This window comes from Acomys minous (assembly GCF_964271855.1).
Source record: "Acomys minous genome assembly, chromosome: 3".
NCBI lineage: Eukaryota > Metazoa > Chordata > Mammalia > Rodentia > Muridae > Acomys > Acomys minous.
The window spans coordinates 130,466,058-130,488,538 of NC_140485.1; the positions used below are offsets into that span (position 1 = coordinate 130,466,058).

Below are 22,481 nucleotides of genomic sequence, written 5' to 3' on the forward strand. Positions count from 1 at the left end.
TGCTGCCTTCAGGGAAACCAAACCCAAAAGAGAGGAGACTATGAGAGCCGGAGATGACCTCTGGTCCTGATGAGACCTGGCTAGGGCAAGGAGACTCCCAGCCCTTACCTGTCGTTTACGAAAGAGAACATGAGCAGTCGCTGCTCGATGAACCACTTCCACTCGGGGTTTTCACTCTGCAGGTCGCGGTAGTTGTCATTGGAGACGATGATGCCATCCTTCTCATAGGCCACCTTCACGATGTAGCGGTCATCGTAGCAGACCACTCTCTTGCCGTTGACCTTGCGGGACGGGGTGTACACCAGCACATCCTGTCGCTCCAGCTCCTCCAGCACGTGCTGCTCTGAAAGCGCAGGAGGAGGCTTTATCCGGGCTCCGTGGAAGGACCATGGAACCCCCCGGGAGCCCCTGTCAGTTATGACTGCTCAGACAGCTTCTCATATAGACACCGCCCCCCAGACTGGCCTCGACGTCACAGCTTTCCCCCATTCTGCTTCCTGTTGTTTAGGACCGTCACCTGTGCCCCCAATGTCGACCACTATTTGGTGCCTCTGGTCCCAGTCTCAGCAGGAGGGAGCAGAGGACCAGGAGTGCAGGGCTACATGAGACCCTGCTCAGACAACAAGCCAACAGAACTGCATCGTGCGAACACCTAAAGCACCTGCAATAAAAAAGTGCTGTCGATTCCCAGAACGGGGTGCGTCATGCCTGGAAAGTCCCCGCTGCCCATCCCAGTCCAAAAGCCTCTCTTCCCTTAAGATAACCTGTTATAAAACTTAGTATTGGCAGCCCCCCACCCCTTGCTTTTATTTTCACAGATACACACACGAGGACCATTTTCAGTGTGGTTCTGCCCTGGACTTTACCCGATGAGTAGTCCCTACCCACACTTATATACCGGCTTCTTTGTCCAGTTACCACTATGGTGACATGGGCTGGCCCTGCCCACATGTTTGCTACTGCCAGCAAGATGAATCTCTGGCATAGACACTCAGGCAACCACATGGGGCAGTTCTCTAAAATATTTTTGGCCTGCTAAGCATAACATGGTCCCTTACAGGATTTTATTTCGCATTTATTTCTGGTCACTAATGGGGATTGAGCATCTTTGCCTATTTTCACTGCCCATTTACAGTTTTCTCCTATAAAAAAGGCTTATTTATAAAATGGCTCATCTTTCTGTGGGCTCCTGTCCCTGCCCCATCAATTTGGAGATGAACCCTACCAGCAGTAAAATGTAAGGTATAGGGCTGGGGAGGTGACTGCTTGGCAGAGTGCCTCCTTATTATGCATGAAGCCTGGGGTTCAATCCCTCCCTACATAATGGGCCCTGGGGGCCTGTGCCTGTGATCCTAGCACTTGGTGATGGAAAGCAGAAACAAGAGGGTCCGATGTTCAAGAAGGTGCAGCCTGCCACAGTCTGGGCTCTTCCTTGTGATATTATCTGGGAATAAAGCCTTCATTGCTCGGCTATTGGAGTATGCGGTAGGCCTTCAGAGAATAATTAAACACTAATGCTCCCCCAAATTATTCTGCAAAACAGAAACAGATGGAACATTGCTTAATTGTTTTTACAAGGCCACTGTTACCCAGGATACCAACGCCACACAAATACCCAGCAAAAAGTGAAAATTATGAGCATAGATGCAAAAATATCACGAGCGTTGGTGCCAAACTCCTCAATATAATACTGGCAAACTGAATCTTAGAACACAGCAAAGAGATTCTCCACCATGATCAAGTTGGCTTCATCTGAGAGATGTAAGGATGGTTCAATGTACATAAATCAATAAGCACAAGTCACCACACAAACAGACGGTAAGACAAAACCCACATGGTCATCCCCTTAGATGCAGAAAAGGCCTTTGACAAAAATCTCTTCATGCTGGAAGTCCTGGAGGAGATAGGGGTGTAAGAGGCATACCTCAACACAGTGACTATGATCTACAAGCCCACAGCCAGCATCAGCCTAAAGAGGTAGACATTCAAAGCATTTCCTGTAAAGTCAGGTACAAAACAAAGGTGTCCACTCTCTCCATACCTGTTCAGTACAGTCCTTGCAGTCTGAGCTAGAGCAATAAGACAACTGAGCTCAAGGGGAAGCAAATAGGAAAGGAATAAATTAAATAGCGTTATCTGCAGATGAAGTTATTATATACATAAGGGACCCTAAAAATTCTACCAGGAAACTTCTACAGCTGAGAAACACTTTCAGCAAAATAGTAAGTTACAGAATTAACACACAAAAATCATTAGTTTTCCTATATACAAATGACAGGCAAATAAAGAAACCAGGGAAACAACACATAAATAACCGAAGAAGAGGAGGAGGAGGAGGAGGAGGAAGAGGAGGAGGAGGAGGAGGAGGAGGAGGAGGAAGAAGAAGAAGAAGAAGAAGAAGAAGAAGAAGAAGAAGAAGAAGAAGAAGAAGAGGAAGAAAAGTCTTGCCAGGCATGATGGCACACACCTTTAATCTCAGCACTGTGAGTTCAAGACCAGCCTGGTCTACAAAGTGAATTCAGGACAGCCATGGCTACACAGAGAAATTTTGTCTTGAAACACCAAAAAAAAAAGTCTTGGGGGTAACTCTAATCAAACAAGTAAAAGACTTGTACTATAAAAACTTTCAGACATTTAATAAATAAATTGAAGAAAATATCAGAAAATAAAAAATCAGTAGAGTTACTATTGTAAAAAAAATAGCCATACTACCAAAAAGCAACCTACAGATTAAATACAACCCCAATCAAAATTTCAACACAATTCTTCACAGAAATTGAAAGGACGGTTTTGGAAACACACACACACACACACACACACACATACACTCTAAAACCAGGTTAGCAAAAACAATCATGAATAAAAAATAAAACTACTAGAGATATCACCATCTCAGATTTCAAATACACTATAGAGCTACAGTAATAAAAACACCATGGTATTAGCATAAATTCAATGGAATTGAATTGAAAACCCAGGTAAATCCACATACCTATGTGTACCCAGCAAAAATAAAGTTACTATGTAGTTTAAATGCTGATTTCTGTACCCCTCATGTCTGGTTGCAAGCTTTGCTCTGAGAAATTACTGTCTAAATGCTGTGTAAACTCTGCTCCCCAACTGTCCCCTTGTTGTGTCCTTAAAAGCAATTCACAGCCAATCGATGAGCAGGGGAGAGAATAGGGCTGGACTTCTTGCCAGCCAGGGGAGGAGGAGCTAGAAGAGCCAGGGGATTCAGCCAATGGTGGAGGTTCAAGGAAGAGCAGGAAAAAGGATTTGGAGCTACAAAGTGCACATATCACTGGGATGTTTGCTGGGAGTAAGACAAAATAGCATAGAGGGTCAAGAACAGGCTTAAAGTGCTCAAGACTGTGTTGTGAAGCTTAATTTTAGAAGAATATAAGATTTTCAATTATTTGTGTGAGAGCTGGCTTAAGAAGCTAAGAGAAACAATCACTGTTTTATAAAAATAACTTCAACACCTATGGACACTTGATTTTTGACAACAAAAAGAGCTAGAAATAAATACACACTGGGAAAAAAGGCATCATCTTCAACATATGGTGCTATTCAAACTGGATGGCTGCTTGTAGAAGAATCCATACATCCATAGTCATCACCCTGCATAAAAGTCAACTCCAAATAGATCAAAGACCTCAGCGTAAGGCCCGGTACCCAGAATCTTACAGAAGAACAATGAGGAATAACCTTGAACTCACTGGCACAGGAAAGGACTTCTTAAACAGAACACTGTTATCACAGGCACTAAGATCAACAATTAATAAATGAGACCTCATGAAACCGAGAAACTTCTATACCACAAAGGACACTTTCATCTGGACAAAGCATCAGGCTACAGAATAGGAAAAGATCTTTACTAATTACATATCCAGTAGAAGGTTAGTATCTAAACTATATAAAGAACTAAAAGATCTGAAAAATCAGGAAAATAATCCAGTTTTTAAAATGGGGCACCGAACTAAACAGAGGGTAGGTCTCAACAGATGAAACAACTCAGCTGAGAAACACTTAGCATTCTTAGTCATCAGGGAAATGCGAATAAAAACCACTTTGAGATTTCATTTTACACTATCAAGAATTGCCAAGATCAAGAAAACAAATGACAGCTTTATGCTGGTGAAGATGTGGGGTAGGAAGAATACTCCTCCACTGCTGTTGGGAGTGCAAACTGGCACAGCCACTATGAAAATCAGAGAAGAAGTTCTTCAGGAAGATGGGAAAAGATCTACCTCACAATCCAGGTATACCACTCTTGGGCATATACCCAAAGGACTTTGTGTCCTACTACAGAGACATCTGCCCATCCATGTCCATTGCTGCTCTATTTAAAATAGCCAGAAAATGAACATAGCCTGGATGTCCACAAGTGACAAATGGATTTTTAAAAAATGTGGTACATTTACACAATAAAAAGTTATTTGCCCATTGAGATGTAACAAGAATAAATTAATAAAGGAAAAAAAAGTTATTTGCCTATTAAGAAAAATGAAATTATGAAATCCATAGGCAAATGGGTGGAGCTAGAGAAAAATAAATAAATCATCCTGAATGAGGCAACCCAGACCCAGAAAGACAAACATTGTATGTTTCTTCTTATATGTGGATGTTAGTGTTTAAGCTTTCAGTATGTGGGCTAGAATCTGGGTAGCCGCTGAGGTTAGGTATCCTGTAAGTGATTAGCCAGGAGAAGAGGCCCTCCCAAAGAAGAAGAAATAGAATGTGTTGTTATGGGGAGAAAATAGGGGGACTAAATAAGTAGGGGGTGGGAGAGAATGGCAAAGGAGGGGAGATGGGGGGGGGGGGGACAGCTAACACTAAAGGCTATTTGAAAAACCATATGAAAATTTACTACTGTAGAAGATCCCTGAAATATACACATACATAAAATGAATCTAAATGGAGTCACCAAATGACAGAAGAGACAAAGCCCCAAGTTCACATCTTATGCCACCAAGCAGAACCTCCAGTGACAGGAATGGGTTGTACTTTATTGAGTTCATCAGCCAAAGGGCCCCATGGAAACACCCAAACATCACAGGCTACTGCCAAGGCTAATGGTTACTCTCCACAATTTGATGGTAAAGCCCTATTGACGAAGAGACGACTTATTTATGTCATCAATTGGTGCCTAACTAGAAGCATCCTCTCTACTAACTAGCATTCGTGGCACTGGAAGGTACTCTTAATATCACCCAGCTACAAACCCTACAACTTACAAACAGTGACATGTTTGCAAAGTATAGGATACAACAGTGGCACAGCTGTTATAGGAGTAGCAAACCACTTTCTGGTTGGATTTAAGGCCCATTGTGTGAGAAATTGCTAAAGTGACAAAGGACCGGCAACAAGATAGGTCACAGACCTAGTGGGAAACCATTTGCTATTTTTCTGCTAAAGGAAAATAGCAGTAAAATGACTCCTAGTGACATATTGCTATACTCAAAGATCAGTTCCTCACTCAACCCATACAAGAGAATCTTCTTCTTGCAGTAGATGGAAATTAACACAGAGACTCTCACACACAGAAGTATAATGTGCATATATTATGCATAAATTAATTAAATAAAGCCTGTCTAGTATGATAGCTTATCCGGCACGTGCAAAGCTTTTGGTTTGATCCCCAGCAATGAAAAAAAACAATAACACTAAAAATAATTTCTGGGTCTCAATTTCCATTTCTTCAAATAAAGAGATTGGAGAGGTACTTGGCAAATAAATAAAAATATTCCCTGACAGAATGTCTCCTTCCTCTCCTGCCTATTGGGTGTGCAATGTAGATCCAATCTTCAGAGAGTTAAATAATGCAAGACATGACTGTTTTATAGCATAAATAACTCACAATAAATGATAAAGTGATGTGCTTGTCTGTAAGTGGGCAAGCAAGAGTTACAGAGTTATGACTACTCAACAAGTTTTCATGGCATTTCTCCTCTGAGGTGCTGTGAGCTACGATGCTGACGTTCATAGCCAGGGTTCTCATATACAATGTAGTACAGAGAGAAAGACCCCTAAGCCAGTAACTAACCGAGTAGTTGGCCACCGCATTGGGTGACACTACCACAGAGCAGTGTGTGCATACCTCGGATAGGAGTGTCAGATCTTGATGGCTCTTTCCTCCAAGATGGGACAAAAACCTTGATGTAGGTGTGTCCTCTGTCCCTGAACCAGTCCACAGCCAGACGAATTCCCCGGCAAGAAAAGGCTGCTTTATTTCCATGGCTACAACGGAAGACAAAGAAATCTGAGGAGACACGAAAAGCGACACCTTGGAAGTATCCTAGGTCACAACCTCAAAACTGAGAGGGAACCGGACAAAATCAAGTCTTAAACAAAGCCCAGACCACAGCCACTAACTAAAACCAGCTTTCAATAAGGGTACAGGGGTGCTCAGGCGGGGAGGGGGAGGGGAGGAGGGGTACCTGTCCTCTCTTTAGCCGAAGTTAGTAACAGCCAACATTGAAAAAAAATCGACAGGAAATAGACAAGATCAACCATGTGCAGAATTGCACTCCCTCTGAAAGATGACTGATGCCAAGGTTCCCAAGTCTAAGCAAGGAGGCCAATGACCGCCAAATCCCACAAGAGACATCAATGCTTCAGAAAAAGAATATGCTGCCTCTTTTAAGCCTTTTAAAAATCCTCTTCCTAGCCAGGCATGGTCATGTACATCTTTTATCCCAGCATTTAGGAGGCAGAGGAAAGTGGATCTCTGTGAGTTCTGGGCCAGCCTGGTCTACACAGTGAGTTCCAGGCCAGCCAGGGATACATAGTGAGGCCCTGTCTCAAGAAAAAAAAATCATCTTCCTTAAGCAGGAGATGATGCCACAGGCCTTTAAACCTGGTGTCTTGGAGGTGGCAACAGGAATCAAGAGTCTAACAACATCCTTGGCTAGCCTGGGCTAGACAAGACCTTGCTATGGAAAAAAAAAACCGATGTAGGGGGATTGTGTTCCTCATTTGAGAAGGCTGAGAGGTGTGGAGGGGTTTCCACTTTGAAGTAGAGGAAAACTGTGGTGGACGCCCGTGTGTGGCTTGCAAAGCTTAGCTGGTCCATAAAGGACAGTGAGCTGGGCTCGCGGCATGAGGTAAGAAGCTGTAGGAGCCATCAAACAAGAGTCGGTGCTTAGGCCCGAACTGCTGCTGCTTCTGCTGAATAAATGAGAACAGGAAGTGAATTTAAGGACTTTAGAAGGTGCCAGAACTCGGTTGCTGGGTGTGGAAGTGACAGAGAGGAAAGTATCAGATATTTCTAGGTTCCTTGCATTTATACCCAGTGTGCGATAAGGTGACACGGGAACTATGAAAGGGCTCTGGTTGGATGGAAAACACACACACACACACACACACACACACACACACACACACACCTATTTGTAAGTTTGGCTTTGGATTAGAGTGACTTAGAGAAAGTTCTGTGACTGCTAAGTGGACATGGTGAGCAAACAGCCTAACTAGCATGGTGCCTGATTATTGATAGAGGCTTAGTAAGAACCAGGTGAGTAGATTTATAGTGGCGAAGACACCAACCTGGTCACCAGCACAAAGAAGGACATCACAGGCAAAAGCAAGTGTCGCCTGGAAAGACCCTGATGTTCTGGGGAGCAAAAGTAGAGCAATGGGACCACAAGTCACAGAATAAGTACAAGGGATGTTGAGATGAGAACAGATTTGTCTTCCTTCCTTCCTTCCTTCCTTTCTTCCTTCCTCTCTTCCTTTCTATCACGTAAGGTGGGTGTGTGCACTCGAGTTTTGGTGCTGGAGATGGCCAGAGGCATTGCATTCGTCTAGAGCTGGAATTGACGTTGCCAGGTGAGCTGCCCGATGTGGGACCTGAACCAGTGTCCTCTACAAGAGCAGCAAGCACTCTGAACTGCTGAGCCGCCCCTGCAGCTCAGAAGCAGCTCTTAGAAGCAGCCAGCCTACGTCGAGTTGAAGACCACACTGAGTTCCCCTTACCGCACTGTCCCTTGTGTGACTGTCCCTGCTGTTTTCCTGGGACTGTGGGACAGACACAGGTTTACAGAGTAAGAAAGGAAATCCAGGGTAGCTACTAATCTCTCGAACCACCCTGGACTTAGAGCAGGTATAAGCTCTCTCTGGGAATCCCTACCCAGGCTGGCGGCATTTCTCTCCTTGGCCACAGAGGCTGTGTTAGGAGGCTTGTGCAAACAGTAGGGAGAAGATACCAGTCCGGGAAGAAGGAGGAAGCGAAACATTAGTCCCTTCTAACGACCCACACAGGTTCAAAGGAAGGTCATAGGTGAAAAGGTCATTCTCCGGGTCCTTCCTGAACTCTCCTCCTTCTGATAAGCCCTGATAGGAGCATGTAGGAAGTCATCTCAAACCAGGCTGCCTGGTTTGAAAGTGGCCCACGGTGGAGCTGGGAACAACTCCCCAGATCTCTTACAGGCCCTCGTGGTTGAAAACTTAAACCTGCAGAATATTTAAAGCCAGTGTAGTTCCCAAAAGAGCCGGAAGGCACTCCTGCAACCAGCCTTGGACTCTCTTTTTCTAAGGAGCACTGGAGCTCACCTGTGATAGGCAAGACTTCCAGGGCGGCACAGGCCACGCCCAGAACCAGAACATTACCCGGAATGGGGAGGCTCCGCCCTTGCGAAAGCGATCTAAAAAAAACATCAGACAGGCCCCTTTGGTGTCCACGGTGATCGAAAGATGTAACGATGTCTTAGGATAACCTTACATCTGGAGCTGAAACTGATCGCTCCTTGACCAGAACCGCCTTATTATGCACGCCTCTTCCTCCTCGCTCCAGTTTTTTTCTTTATTTACCCTGAGCTTTGGGGTCCCTAAACTCCTTTGTCTAGTCCTCTTGTCGGTGCCCATCAAGTCTCTGTTCTCTGCTTCCTCCCTTCCCTGTTTCTGTGATCAGCCTGTTGGGACAGGTGGCAGGGCTGTTGAAGTCCCAACTCTTGCCCTAAAATTCTTGTTACAACCCCAGTTCACCAGCACACTCTTGTAGCATAGCACCACACCAGCCAAGAGCTCCTGTCCCAGGCACCACAGCCTGTCTCGATGTCCCCAGTGGCTACTGGGCAGGGAGTCAGGGCAGGGATGGAAACACAGAGTCACCCAGAAGGCTTAGACCAGGAGAAATGCTATACAGGTATGAACAAATGTCAGGTCAGCCCCTCCCCCTCCTAAAAACCTGAGGAAAGAATTGTTCACCATGAGAAATGGAAGAACACTGCGGAGGACAGGCAGCCCTCCTCCACACCCCCTCCCTCAGACACACACAGCGCCTCCTAATACAGCCATGCAGCCCCAATCAGTTCTCAAGCAAAATGGTCACTACCACTAGTATTCTGAAAACTATGTAATTGCTCCGTCTCCTGCTTCCCATACCTGTCTTAATCACTCTAAAGCCTTGAACGTCTGCGTGCGTTTATTGAACTGGTGGACAAAGCCAATCAATCCTCTTTGCAACCTAGGACGCGATAGTCGGGGAGTTCTGATGCAGGTAGAAGGATCGTTGCGACGGCGTAAAGTGATGACAGTAATGAAAATGTGATTGGTCCTAAAAAAACAGCTGACAATTCAAAAAGAAATAAGCCAGCTTTCCCTCCCTGGTCTTTTGATGGGAGTGTGTTTGTGAGGAGGAAAAAAGAGGGAAACTGAGTCCTGGTAAAGTTCCAGCCAGGAGATGACTGCCATCCTGAGTCTCTTTCCAGCAGAAATGTATCCATCCAGGCATTTGTCCCTGTCTTTGCACCAACTTACAAACTCTTTCCACAAAGGACCGTGTGAGGGAGGAGCTAAGACACCCACCAGGAGTGCCCCTGTAATCCTAGTACTTAGGAGATTACAAAACAGAATAAGACTGAGGCTAGCCTTGTCTAAAGGTGAGTTTCAGGCCAGACTAGACTACAGAGAAAGATATTTTCTCAAAAGATTCAAAGCACAGGGCCTAAGGACAGAACTCATGGACACCATGTTTGCCTAGCATGCGCAAGACCTGGGTTTGCTCCTCGTGTTAAATAAGTCAGCCATGGTGATGCATGCATGTGATCTCAGCACTCAGGAAACAGAGGCAGGAAAAAAACAGGTCAAGATCATCTTTGGCTACATTGTAAATTTGGGGCCAGCCTGATCTACATGACCCTGTCTTTAAATAACAACAACTTCTCTAAGCTGCAAGAAAAGAAAGGAAAAGAAAAGAGATACCTGTGGCTCTGGGCCTCTTTTTGGGGAGTGGGACTGTTAGGGAGGCTTAAAGGTCACTTTAGTAACTTGTAGAGTTCTATTTACCACATGCTTCATCATTACATTATTCCCTTGAGGAAAGAGTTTCATCTCATTTTACCCTTATGGAAACTAAAGCCAAAGAACATACCCAAGTCTCTGGTCTGGTGGTGGCTCTGTGAGCCTAACTGTCACTACAAACTCTTCCTTCCCCCACTGCAAATCTTTGGGGCCCAGAGAGCAGTCTTGTGCACTGAGAATCCTCCCACTGGGTGGACCTTCCATGGAGAGATGAACAGACACTGGGAACTAATTGCCATGAGGCCATGGGAAAGGAAATGAGAGCCTAGAGGTTGTGAATGTTGGGAGAGCAGAAAAGGGAAGTGGTTGGTGACTGAAACAAACTTTGCCTACATGACAACTGTGTCTGTGGCAGCCAGTTAGAGGACTGTCATTTGCACAAACTAGGCAGTATAGTTGTAGATAAGGCATTACTGAGTAGTATCCAAGAATTCCCTGTAGAAGTCGGGAGCTCACAAGATGACCCATGGGATGCTAGGGTCATGGTCATTGGGTGGGAAAAATAAAGATGCCTCAGGTGTCTGGAGGACAGTTATACAGCTAACAGGCATACATAGTGACCTCTTTCCCCTTTCTTCATATGAACACACACACATGCACACATATGCATACACACATGTGTACCCCTTGAAGAGACTGTAATGGAAAGGATTCTCTGGCCTGTTGAGTCTATCGGAGCCACCATTCAATGCACACATGATGCATAAGGGCTCCCAGCAGTGGTAGTAGCAGAAAGTGTCTTGCTATTGACTCTGCAAACCCCTGGAAAAGGAAATGGGAACCTGGCACATCCCATCCATAGCTGGTACCCTGCCCAGAGAGCTGTACTCCACACAGAAGGGTTTTGACACTAGGACAAAGGCCTGTAGGGACATGGCTGCTCAGTCTGCAGTCATTCCCCATGGCAGATGCAGAGAGAGGGGAGAGCTGCAGGGATGGGAACTGATGATAGGTTGAATGAAGAGTTGAAAAGATGGGAAGGTGGGATGGGAGCTGAAGGGACGGGAAGGTGGGATGGGAGCTGAAGGGATGGGAAGGTGTGATGGGAGCTGAAGGGACGGGAAGGTGTGATGGGAGCTGAAGGGATGGGAAGGTGGGATGGGAGCTGAAGGGATGGGAAGGTGTGATGGGAGCTGAAGGGATGGGAAGGTGTGATGGGAGCTGAAGGGATGGGAAGGTGGGATGGGAGCTGAAGGGACGGGAAGGTGGGATGGGAGCTGAAGGGATGGGAAGGTGTGATGGGAGCTGAAGGGATGGGAAGGTGGGATGGGAGCTGAAGGGACGGGAAGGTGGTGTTTTCTTGATTCATGGGCTCAGGCCAGTCATTGTATCTCTGAACCCCCAAGGAAGAGAAGTCCCTTTATGACAAGAATGTGATCATCTGTTTCTAGAACACATAATATGAGTGATGTGAATTTTAGTATGTCAGAGATTTTTTTTTAAAGTCTTCTGGCCTTGTGACAGTGGCTCGTGCCATTAATCCTACCACTTGGGAGTTAGAAGCTGCCAGTTCTCCGAGTTTGAGGCCAGCCTAGGCTGCAGAGTGAGTTCCATGACAGCCAGGGCTACACCTAGAAACCCTGCCTTGAACCTCCACTACCAAAGTGTCTTCTGAAGTCACTTGGTCCAGTTTCTTAATTCTGTAAACAGGTCTCTAAAAATGAATACGGTCTAGAACTCATGGGGACTCCTCAGCTGGCCAAATTGAAAAGCTGGACACGTACTTAGGCAACATGCATAGCCATTTGTTAATTCAGATGACGTCACAGAAAATCACCTTTAGTGCTCAGGTCATCTGTGGTGTTCGCTGCACTCCAGGGTTTTCACAGCCATGTGTCACAAATAACTTCCATAGCAGTGTTACAACCCCAGAACTTCCCTCCCTCACAAATGTCCTGGACACGTGGTCGGAACTTGGATTTCCAGGCTCAGAACCAGTTGGTCCTCCGCCTCTGGTCTTCTGTTTTCCCTGGGTGGACATGAGAATTGCAGGGGGACTGTGGACCATGTGTGAGGCCTGGCGCCCTGGGCCTGGTACAGTGCACATTGGTTTTCTAAGTCAGGGTCCTCAGTTATTTTTTTACTCTCCTCCTACAGAGTGGCAAAGTAAGCGACCAGTCCTTCTTGGAGGAGCCCAAAGGACTCCTTGTATTGTGAAAATGAGGAAACGAAAGGTTTTTAAAGGTTGTTTTGGGGGTAGCTCCACACACTCAGTTCCCTTCTTTGTACATGAGTCACGATCACAAAGTGTTTCATACACCTCAAACTCCAGTGTGTCCTGAGTAAATTCATCCCCTTGGCTCATAAGAGCCTTCGGTCCAGATCGTCTGCGTCCGGCCATCACCAGCAGCTTTGGGCCTAAACAGCCTGAAGCACTCCGGTGAGAGAGGCAGAGAAACGTCTAGGTAATGCGGTACAGTTGGGGACACAGCACTGGAAGCTGGGTCTAACTTGAGTCAAGTGCTGACCTTCTCAAATACCCATCAAGTCCCTTTGCCAGCTGCTGGGAGGTTCAGATACGAGGACAGATGGCTCTGCGTGAACATTGTGGATTGACCCAGGCCAGGTGGCTTGGTGCATTATCTGTAACTTCCCATTGTAAGCCAGTGGTCCCTCATGTTTCGGGGCTCACAGGCCTTTTAGTTAGTTATTAAAATCCATATACCTTCTCTGCAGAGAAACAACAGTATGTGCCCAAATATGCCATGGTGCCTCTATAATTTCAAGCCGCTGATGGCGTTGAAAGTAGTTGGGCCCCAGAGCGGGGCATGCAGGAAAAGGTAAGGAAGTAGGCTCTCCCTTGGGGCTTCCAAATGGGAACTCAGCTCTTCCAGCACCAAAAGCTCCATTCAGACTTCTCTCCGCCAGAAACAAAAAAGGACACAAAGCCATGTCACTGTAAGCCATTGAAGGATGGCAGGTGTTAGTCCTTGGGGACCTTCTGGAATGTAACTTTCAAGAGTTGGGGAGGGATCACAGGGGGGCGGTGTAAGCATTGCTACCCAGACTGTTATTCTCTGTAAGAATAAGCACGGGCCACCACAAGCTCCAGGAGATGTGAGGGATAGGCAGCTGTGGAAAATGCCCTGGCCAGCAGTAGCCACACTTCTCATATGTCAGGGGTAAAAAGACACATGTCCCACCAAGGCTCCATGGTCTACACACCCGGACAGCAGACAGCTGACCTCCCCCTCAATGAAGAAGGTAGCAATGTCTGGGATCCTATAAGCCTCAGAGAAGAGGGGTATCCTAAGAGCATCTTTCTAGGGTTATTAAAATTCTGTGGTCAGAAGGTAATGAGATCCCATTTGAGTTTCTGTTCTCTATAGAAGGTGGCTTTCCGTGGGCATCTTTTTCATGGCTGAGGGTCTGACTGGCTCTGGGAACACAGGTATTATCCAAACTCCTACTGGAGGGCACAGAAGAGGGACAGAGAAGGGACATACACCTCCTCCATGCTCTTAGAAGTTGCCTTTGAAGGAAATGAATTAAAGTCCATAGTCAAAAGGTTGTTATATAATATCTATGCTTTTCCCTAGGATCCAAAGAGCAAAGAGTGTGTGTGTGTGTGTGTGTGTGTGTGTGTGTGTGTGTGTGTGTGTGTGTGTGTGTGTGTGAAGCACTGAGGTATCTTGTAGACAGAAAATATGTAAAAACACGTAGACTCTGACATATTCTCTGCAGTGTTCCTGTGTGATGGTTTCCAGTTGTAACCCACACTGATTGATCATGGAAAGACAAAATTGATCCCAGTTGGAGGGCTGGAGGCTGGCAGTGGCAGTACTGAATGGATTGACCAAGGACACTTCATAGCCACCTACAAATAGAGGATGTGGTTTCAGTTTGGATTCTAGACTGCAACAGAGTCCCATCCAAAGAACCCACACACACTGTGTGCAGGCCAGCATAATTTTTAACTGTTCTCCGATCCCCAGTGAGAAAGCACCATCCTGAAGTAGTGTGTTTGCACTATGGCTACTCTGGTATTTTCACCCAAACTCAGGAACTCATGCTATCTTAGAGATGATGGGGGCTTTGATCTGTACAGTGACATCTTCCAATTACTGGCCAGTAAGCTTTATCCAGATCACGCAGAAGCCAGCTACCTCTTCTCCCCTGCACTTTCTGGGGCTGTTGGAGCACACTGGATTCATTTTTAAAAAAATTACGTACATTTATTGATTGGTGGGGTCGTCTACGGGAAGGTCAGGGAGAGCCAGCATGAATCCCAGGCTCTCCTTCCTCCACGTGGGTCTCAGGGATGGAGCTCAAGTCATCAGATTTGCCAACAAATGCCTTTACTAGCTGAGCCATCTCACCGGCCACTGTATTCTTTCAAGCCCCAAAACCAAGAAAGTGCCTCTATAAGACTGGCCTATAGTAATCCCAGCACTCGGGGAGTTAGAGGCAGGTGGGTCTCTGTGAGTTCAACGCCAGCCTAGTCTACAAAGAGAAACCCTGTCTTGAAAACAAAAACAAACAAATAAAGACTGGCCTACAGGTAAATCTGAGGGGTATGTTCTTCATTAGAGATTGGTGTGGAGAGTCCAGAGCATTGTGAAGTAGTGCCATCCTGGGCAAGTAGTCCTGGCATGCATAAAACAGGCTGAGGAAGCCGTGGGGAGCAGGCCAGGAAATAGCATGCCTCTTGTTTCAGTTCCTGTCTCCAGGTTCCTGCCCTGAGTTTTTACCTTGCCTTCTCCTGATAATGGTCTGGAAATGAACTAAACCTTTCCTCCCCAACTTACCTTTGGTCATGGTGTTTCATCACAGAAATAGAAACACCCCCAACTAAGACTGACCTCAAAGAGTAAAATGTCGTAGGTTTCTCATCTGCTGCCAACAGGGGGCGTAGGTGAGACAGTAAGAGTGAACGCACAGGAGGTGAAGTCCCCGGCCCCATCATCTCCTGAAGCTGTTCCTGAGGGCAAACCTAGCAGGTGAAAAACGGACCTCATGCCCTTATGGCACACCATGCTGGGTGCGTGGGAACAGCCCTGAGGCTGGGCCACCCTGGGGCTGGCCCATTCCAAACTTCTGTCTTACAGTGCCAAATTCAAAGTGAGCTCAAATCCCCGCGGGAGAGCTTCGGATGCTTGTTGACACGTTTGGAGCCGCTGATAACTGCTTTTCGGAATTCCTATTCAGCTTTTTAAAAGGGAAGTGCAAGTATTTATAGCCATGAGTGAGCTATTTCCTATGGCTCTGCCCTCTGCCCAGCTGTAACTCGGCCAAGTTTGTGCAATGCCCTCCTCACCCAGCCCTAAGCGTCGCGGCATCCTGAGGGATTGGACTACAGAGGACTGAGCTTTGCCAAGTCAGGCACAGTAACCACACACGCGCCATCATGCCGGAATCCCCACACCAGGAAGGAAGAAGCCAAGGTACAAAAATTGACCTGGCCATATCTACAGCTCAGGGTGGGAGAAGAGGGGCCATCTTTCAACCTTCACATGAGGACTGCAGTCTGGCCTCTCAACCACCCCACAGAACAAGGCTTCGAACACAACCCAAGCACTTCATGGTTTCTGGTTCTCAGGCCCCAAGGCTGGAGATCCACTGGCCGGTTGGAACCAAGTACTCTCTGTCTGGCTGGGGACCGACTCCAGAGAGGGAGCCATATCTGCCAACACCTAACTCCGCCTCCTGCCTATCTCTTGCTTCCCCCCCTCTGAAGAAGTCTGCTCTGCGTGGGAGCACTTGCTGAGAGCACTGTGACAGCAGGCACTTCTCACCGCTCCCCTCTAGAAAGGGATAATTCCATGTCACAGCCGCAGATAGTGAGCAATGTGCCTGCCTTGTTCACACAGGTACTAAGACATAGAAAGGGATTTAAAGGCCGATCCAAAATAAGTGAATAAAAACGAAACAATGAGAGAGAGAAAGAGAGAGAGAGAGAGAGAGAGAGAGAGAGAGAGAGAGAGAGAGAGAGAGACTAAAATTAGAATTACCATTTAAAGCAGCTGAACCACTTCTGGGTATATGCCCAGAAGAAGCTAAGTCAGGCATAGTGCCGACACGCTTTCACTCACTTGGGTTATAGAATCAGTCCAGGTACCCATCACCAGATAAATGAATACCAAAAAAGAAATGTAGTGTGCATACACGATGGAGTATGTTATTTTTTAAAAAAAAGATGATTATATCATTTGCAGGAAAATAGATAAAATTAGAGATTTATTTTGTTAAGCAATATAAGCCAGAGTCAGAAAGTCAAAAATGGCGTGCGCACATACACACACACATATAATCTAGACTTATGTATTGTGTACATATGTAAGGCAGGAAAATAAAAGGGGAACTATTTGTTGAGGAGGAAGGGGACCAGTGGGAGGAAAGGAGGAGAGACAAAGTTAGGTAATGGAAAATGACTATGGGCAGAGCGTGTGATAATAGGAAACCTATTATTTTGTATAATAGTTTTTAAAAACTTATTCATCGTCAGGTGCGGTAGTGTATGTCTGTAATCCCAGAACTTTGGGAGACAGAGAAAGGCAGATCTCTGTGAGTTCAAGGCTAGCCTGATCTAAAAGGAAGCCCAGGAGCGCCAAGGCTACACATAAAAACCCTGCCTTAAAAAAAAAAGCCTCATTCATTGGACCTAAAACTCTTTGAACCAAACCACACAGAGGAAAGTATTTCCCAGAACTCCTGAGATCAAGATTTCTGGCCCCAGTACACAGTAATAGGATGGAGGAAAGCAAGGACACTACCTCATGGCCACATTGCTGCCATCGATCACTATGGGCCGCAAGGAGTTGGCTGAGTCTCTTCCAGCCTCTTCTAGGCCTTGTCCCAGGCCCTGCTGGGCAGAGTCCTGGAACCCACAGCATCCCCGGGACATCAGCACTATCCCTGTGCTGTTGGCTGGATCCTCCTGGGCCCTTGGACGGCTGCCGGTCTGGATCAACTCTTGCAGCACATCGTTGACCAAGGCACTGTCACCCAGTTTGCTTAGTACCCTGACCACGTCCTCCTGGCTGTAGCCCAGTTTCTGGAAAAAGTCCATCTTGCTCCGACGCTCCATATTGTGCTAACTGTGGCCTGGCGTGGCTTCTTCCCCGGGCTTCCTCCTGGCGGAGCCGCAAAGACACGAACTACAAAGAAAAAGCAGTAGTCAGGTGTTTGCTGAGCAGCCTGGCAGCCAGGCCACTGGGTGAGGAAGGCATGCTATGTGTGTTCCTCCCTCCTGGCATTATCTGTCAGGAAATCATGTTGGGCCTGGTCCCCTTGGGGATTTTCGGTTGCTTGGTGTGACTCTCGTGCCACAGATGCAATCACACCTATTTTACTACTGTGCTCCCTGAGGCCTTTGTTCCAATGGGCCTGTGCAGGGAACACTAGCCAGGGCCCAAGGTAGCACCAAGCCAGGGAAACCTTTTTAGAGACCCTGTCAGGAGCAAGATGGCATCCACTGAAATTTCTGTCCTGAAGTGATCAGCACCAAGCTCTCAAGGTGTCACTGTATTTGAAGATGGGACCTTTGAAATCAGGTCCTTGCGGGCAAACCTTCATCCTGAGGGCAAACCTTCATCCTACAACGGCTCTTCTATGAGAGGAGGCAAGACACTTTAGACCCAAACACAGAGAAAGAGACGACCTTAGGAGGGTGACGCGGCTGCTGTGGTTGTGAGCAGGCTATGGAGTGATGGCTGGGAATGTGCCCCGGCCCGCCGGGGTTCAACTAACTCTCGGGAGGAGAATTTTCCTGTATAGGGACAGAACACAAGACACGAAGAAGGGGGCAAGTCTGCATTCTGATCAAACCCCGTTTACTGAAAAATTTCACAGAGTTTTTATAGGCACAGAGGCATGGGTTTTTGCATAAGCAAGGGCTGCTATGGATACCTAACTCTGGAATGCTCCAGCAGGTGTCTACCTTTACAGCTGCTATAATTGCAGAGAGAGAAATTCCAGGGAAGTTGTGAAGGATCTGGTTAGTCAGGAAAAAGTTCCTGGAACTGCTGCTCGCAGGCAGCTGGCCTTTAATCTGATCTTATCAGTAGTCTTACCGGAAAAAGAGTTAGCTCAGGGGTCTAGAACCTAGGCTCTGACAAGATGGCTGAACACTGGCCATGTAGCCTGTCCCCTACAGGAATGAGCCAGAATAGTTGACTCTTTGGTCTTGTAGCCTCCAGAGCCCAGTGACGGTCAGTTGTGTTGGCGCTCATTTGCCAAGATGGTTGTAGCAGTCCTGGCAGGCAGATAGGCTGCCGGCTAATCCAGGGAGAAGGATCACAGAAGGGGGCCTCTCCCAGAAAGGCAGAGCTACCCAGGAATCCAACTCTGCACTCTGGTTCAATTTACATTCGGATCACCCAGGATCTTGAAAAATAAATGGTCCTAACTCAAATTTGGCTCTTCCTCTGGGGACACCAGCATAGCTTCTGTGTGTGTGTGTGTGTGTGTGTGTGTGTGTGTGTGTGTGTGTATGACAAGGAAGGGGCTGTGCATGATAGTTGTTTTTGGAAGGGGAAAATGGCAATCTTCAGGACACACTGGGTCTCTCTGCTAATCACAGAAAGTTGACAACATTAAAAAAAAAACATGATTTATGATGTAGAGACAATCGTGACATAATAATTGTGAGAGATTCAAGTAGAAGGAAGGTATAACACCCAGCTCACACCTCCATTGCATCTTGCGCTGGCCGTGTGTCTGCAAGTCGCCAGCGCTTTCTCTGTGCAACTGTCTGCATACTAACAGGTACACACAAAAATGGTCTTAGGATCATCTCTGGCTTATTTTTGCATGCGTGATGCCGTGCTGTGTGTATTGTTAGTCAGCGCCTGGGCTGTTCTCCTTTATAACACATCTTGAACATCTTTTCCAGCCAGTTTTCTGAGATCTGGCCACTGTACGCCCAGCATCAGACTTGATGAATGAATGAATGAATGAATGAACGAACGAACGGTGTTCTTTGGGGCTAACCAAATGCCAAATGATACCAATGTAGCTGTCCTTTACTTTTCACTGTCACACATCCTGTGCGCTGAAGATTCTCACACATCCTCCTTTCACCCCACCTCCTCTTTCCCAATGCTACGGATTCATTAGCTTCTGATCCCGACCCCCACTTCATGTACTTCTGCAGACCTGTCCTTCCAGGGCAGAGACAGGGACGGAACTAGCGAGGCCAGAGCCTGCCAGGAGCAGAGCATTTCAAATACAGCCTCCTTGACGGAGACGCCTCTACTGCCATCTAACACGTTCACCTCCCACTTTGTGCCTGCACAAGCTCTCTGGCTTGGACCCAGCAATGTGTTTTTAACAAAAATCTGACCATATTTCCCTCTGCCCCAGCCCCTGGTGACTAGAGACAGGACACTAAGGTCCTGGGTGAGCAAAATAGCTGTGTCACCCTGTGGCTCTGACCTTGGCCACCCCACCACCTACTAGCGGCTCACCTAGTCTTTATTCAGAGAAAAATGAGTCTCTTCCTCGTATCTAAATACTCCAGAATGCTCTTATTCATGTGCCTTTCTCTTTTGTCTGCCACTTTAAATTGCAACTCACATGCCACCATGAGAGGGACCCTCCTGGATTCTACAGACCTAATGAGAGTTTGGTCACCGACCACAACACACCTCCTTTGTGATCGCTGTACACCGATTATCAGTTATTTTTCTCAAGAGACTCAACTGTGCTAACCTGTTACCCCCAGAGTCACCACCACTTAGTGCACCTTAGAGTTGAGGAGCTTAATAGTTTGTGTGTGTGTTTGTTTGTTTGTTTGTTTGTTTTTTAATGGACGGTCTAAGCTGGGGTTTTCCTCTTTTGCCATGTTTTCCCTTGAGTTCTAAATCTCACAGAACAGCAACCTCCAGAGACCCCAAAGGAGACATCTCAATGTCCCCTTTGGCTCCACACTTGCAGCGAGTCATTAATTCTGTTTCCCGGACATTTTGTGTACCCACCCTGCCCTCCACGTTCCCACCGACATTGTTGCGTGCTCTCGCCCCTTCATGGACCAACCTTGCTGAGTGCTGAATGTCACACTGACTCCACACACGAACCGGAACAAAATACAACCTAACATCAACCTGCTCATAACCTACTCTGGAAAATAGATCAGAAGATGAAAGTGATAAGTCATAAATCCAAAATAAGCACAGTCAGCTGCTTTGGAGTTGGCTTTTTGTTTACATTTGTGTGTGTGTGTGTGTGTGTGTGTGTGTGTGTGTGTGTGCGCACGCGTGCATGTGCTGTGTGTCAGAGTGCTCAGTGGCAGAGGACAACTTGGAAGACCGTCTTCTCTCCTTCCACCAGTGCAGTCCTGGGCTTGGAACTGTGGCTTGGCAGCATGTGCCCTCACTTGCTGAGCCATCTCACTAGCCCAGAACAATTGTTTTGACTAGAAAAACGTGTTTTTAGGAGCTGGAAAGATGGCTCAACAAATAGTCAAGAGCACTTGCTGTTCTTGCAAAAGACCTGAGTTGGGTTCCTAGCAGTCACATGGTGGCTCACGACCATCTGTAAGTCCAGGTCCAGGCAATCTGATGCCTTCTTCTGGGCCCTAAGGGGACCAGGCACACACTAGGTGCACATACATACACGCAAGCAAAACACTCATACACATAAATGAATAGATCTAAAAAATATATTTTAAAGAAAGAAAAAGAAAACTGTGCTTTCAAGGTACAGGTGAGGAGTGGCTTATCTCCTCTTGAGAGCTACGGAGGCATAGCCCAGGCTCAGCAGGTAAAGGCACTCCCCCACCAAGCCCGATGACTTGAGAGGACACCGGGGGCTTCAGCCTACATTTTGCCCCGCCTCACCCAATAGCACTAAAACGAAGCCACCACTCAAAGGCTCAGTGTTTTGGCAGAGGCTCACACTCCTCCATCCTTCACAAAACTCATCCGCATGGGTGTCAGCGCCTCACCGCCAGCCCTGGTCTACCGCCTACCTCTTCACTGCATGTCTCTCGCCTGGCCCCTCCTCTCCGTGTCTAGTGAGCAGGCCTTCTCGCTCAGGACCTAGGCCTAGGGTCCAACTTTGGACTAAATTTCACACAGGAAAAGGACACTGACTAGTCTAACAAGTCACCTCACACTGGTGGCAAGGAGTGGGTGGGGCGGTGTGGAGGTTAGGAGGGGGCTGGAGGGGGGGTCACTCACTAACTCATAAGGTTCCTCCCCTACCTGGATCATCTGCTCCCTTCACAGACTAAGCTTACTCTTACATTTTCTAGAAGCTTCCAAAGCTCGACGCCCCATGCGTACTCCACCCCTCAGTGCTCTAGCATCTCCACACTTACTTCAGAGAGAAGGGAAGAACAGAATGTAGCGACGGAAGGTGGAAACACACAAAGGCTCCCACTACGGCTTTTCACGTTTCTATATCATTTTGATGAACGCTTACTTAAGCTACTTGCTTCTCTTGGCGGGAAAACTGCCTAGATGTGCACAGTTCCCTCTTGAGGGCTGAGGAAACTGAGGCTATATAACTAGTGAATGGCAGAGAGCTCCCATCAGTAAGTTCCAGAAAAAAAAAAAACTTGTTATTTTGAGTCACGTGCTCAGCACAGAGGTAGCACTTTTCCACTGCAGAAATGGAAAAATGAAAATTTCAACTAGGTGGCTTTGCTTCCGTCTCAGAGAAATATGTCTGCGAAGAGTTCCCCATTTAGTGTGTAACTGCTGCCGAGTGGGACAAAAACAAGAACACCTAAAACGAAAAGACTTGCGCCCCATGGGGTGAACACACCTGAGGGCCTTCCTTCTCTGTTTCTTCCCATGGGGTCAACACGTCATCACCATAGAACTTTATTCTGAGAAGACCTTCAAAAGGCGTGTGTGCCACTGGAGAGCTGTTTTTACACAAAACTAAATGAAAATTCACCTACTTCAGAATGTAATTCCCCTTTGGGACCTCAACAGCGACTTTAGTTCCTTTTAAAACAAATGACTTCTAAATAGGGGAGGAAGCAAGGGTAGGGGCCTGTTCTCCGGAGCCTCCCTGCTCTAATGAATTGCTCTCTGAGCTGCTAGCTCTCAGCTGCTTTGAGTGTGACCTTGCTATTTTTAAAACCTGGTAGTCTTGAGCAGCTTCGTCTCAGTTTTCTTCCTCAGTCTTGACTGGAAGTCACAAGTAGCCCAGAAGATTAATAACAAAATCTCACAGATTTCATCATGACCGCTTGCGATGGTCATCATCCCAAACCCCTCTTCCTCAGG

General features: G+C 46.8%; 1 protein-coding gene across 8 annotated transcripts in view; it reads right to left on the reverse strand.

Moving 5' to 3' along the window:
* The window catches only part of ZC3H12D (zinc finger CCCH-type containing 12D), a 44,151-nt gene that overhangs the window by 7,818 nt on the left and 13,852 nt on the right, over positions 1-22,481 (reverse strand). For all 8 annotated transcript variants that reach the window (XM_084777992.1, XM_084777991.1, XM_084777986.1 and 5 more), the window contains 3 exons: positions 17,016-17,399; positions 6,101-6,240; positions 109-343 (listed from right to left, as the gene is read on the reverse strand). In XM_084777992.1, coding sequence (XP_084634118.1) covers positions 109-343; positions 6,101-6,240; positions 17,016-17,329 — 689 coding nt within the window. In that variant the 5' untranslated portion in view covers positions 17,330-17,399. The remainder of the gene's footprint in view (positions 1-108; positions 344-6,100; positions 6,241-17,015; positions 17,400-22,481) is intronic.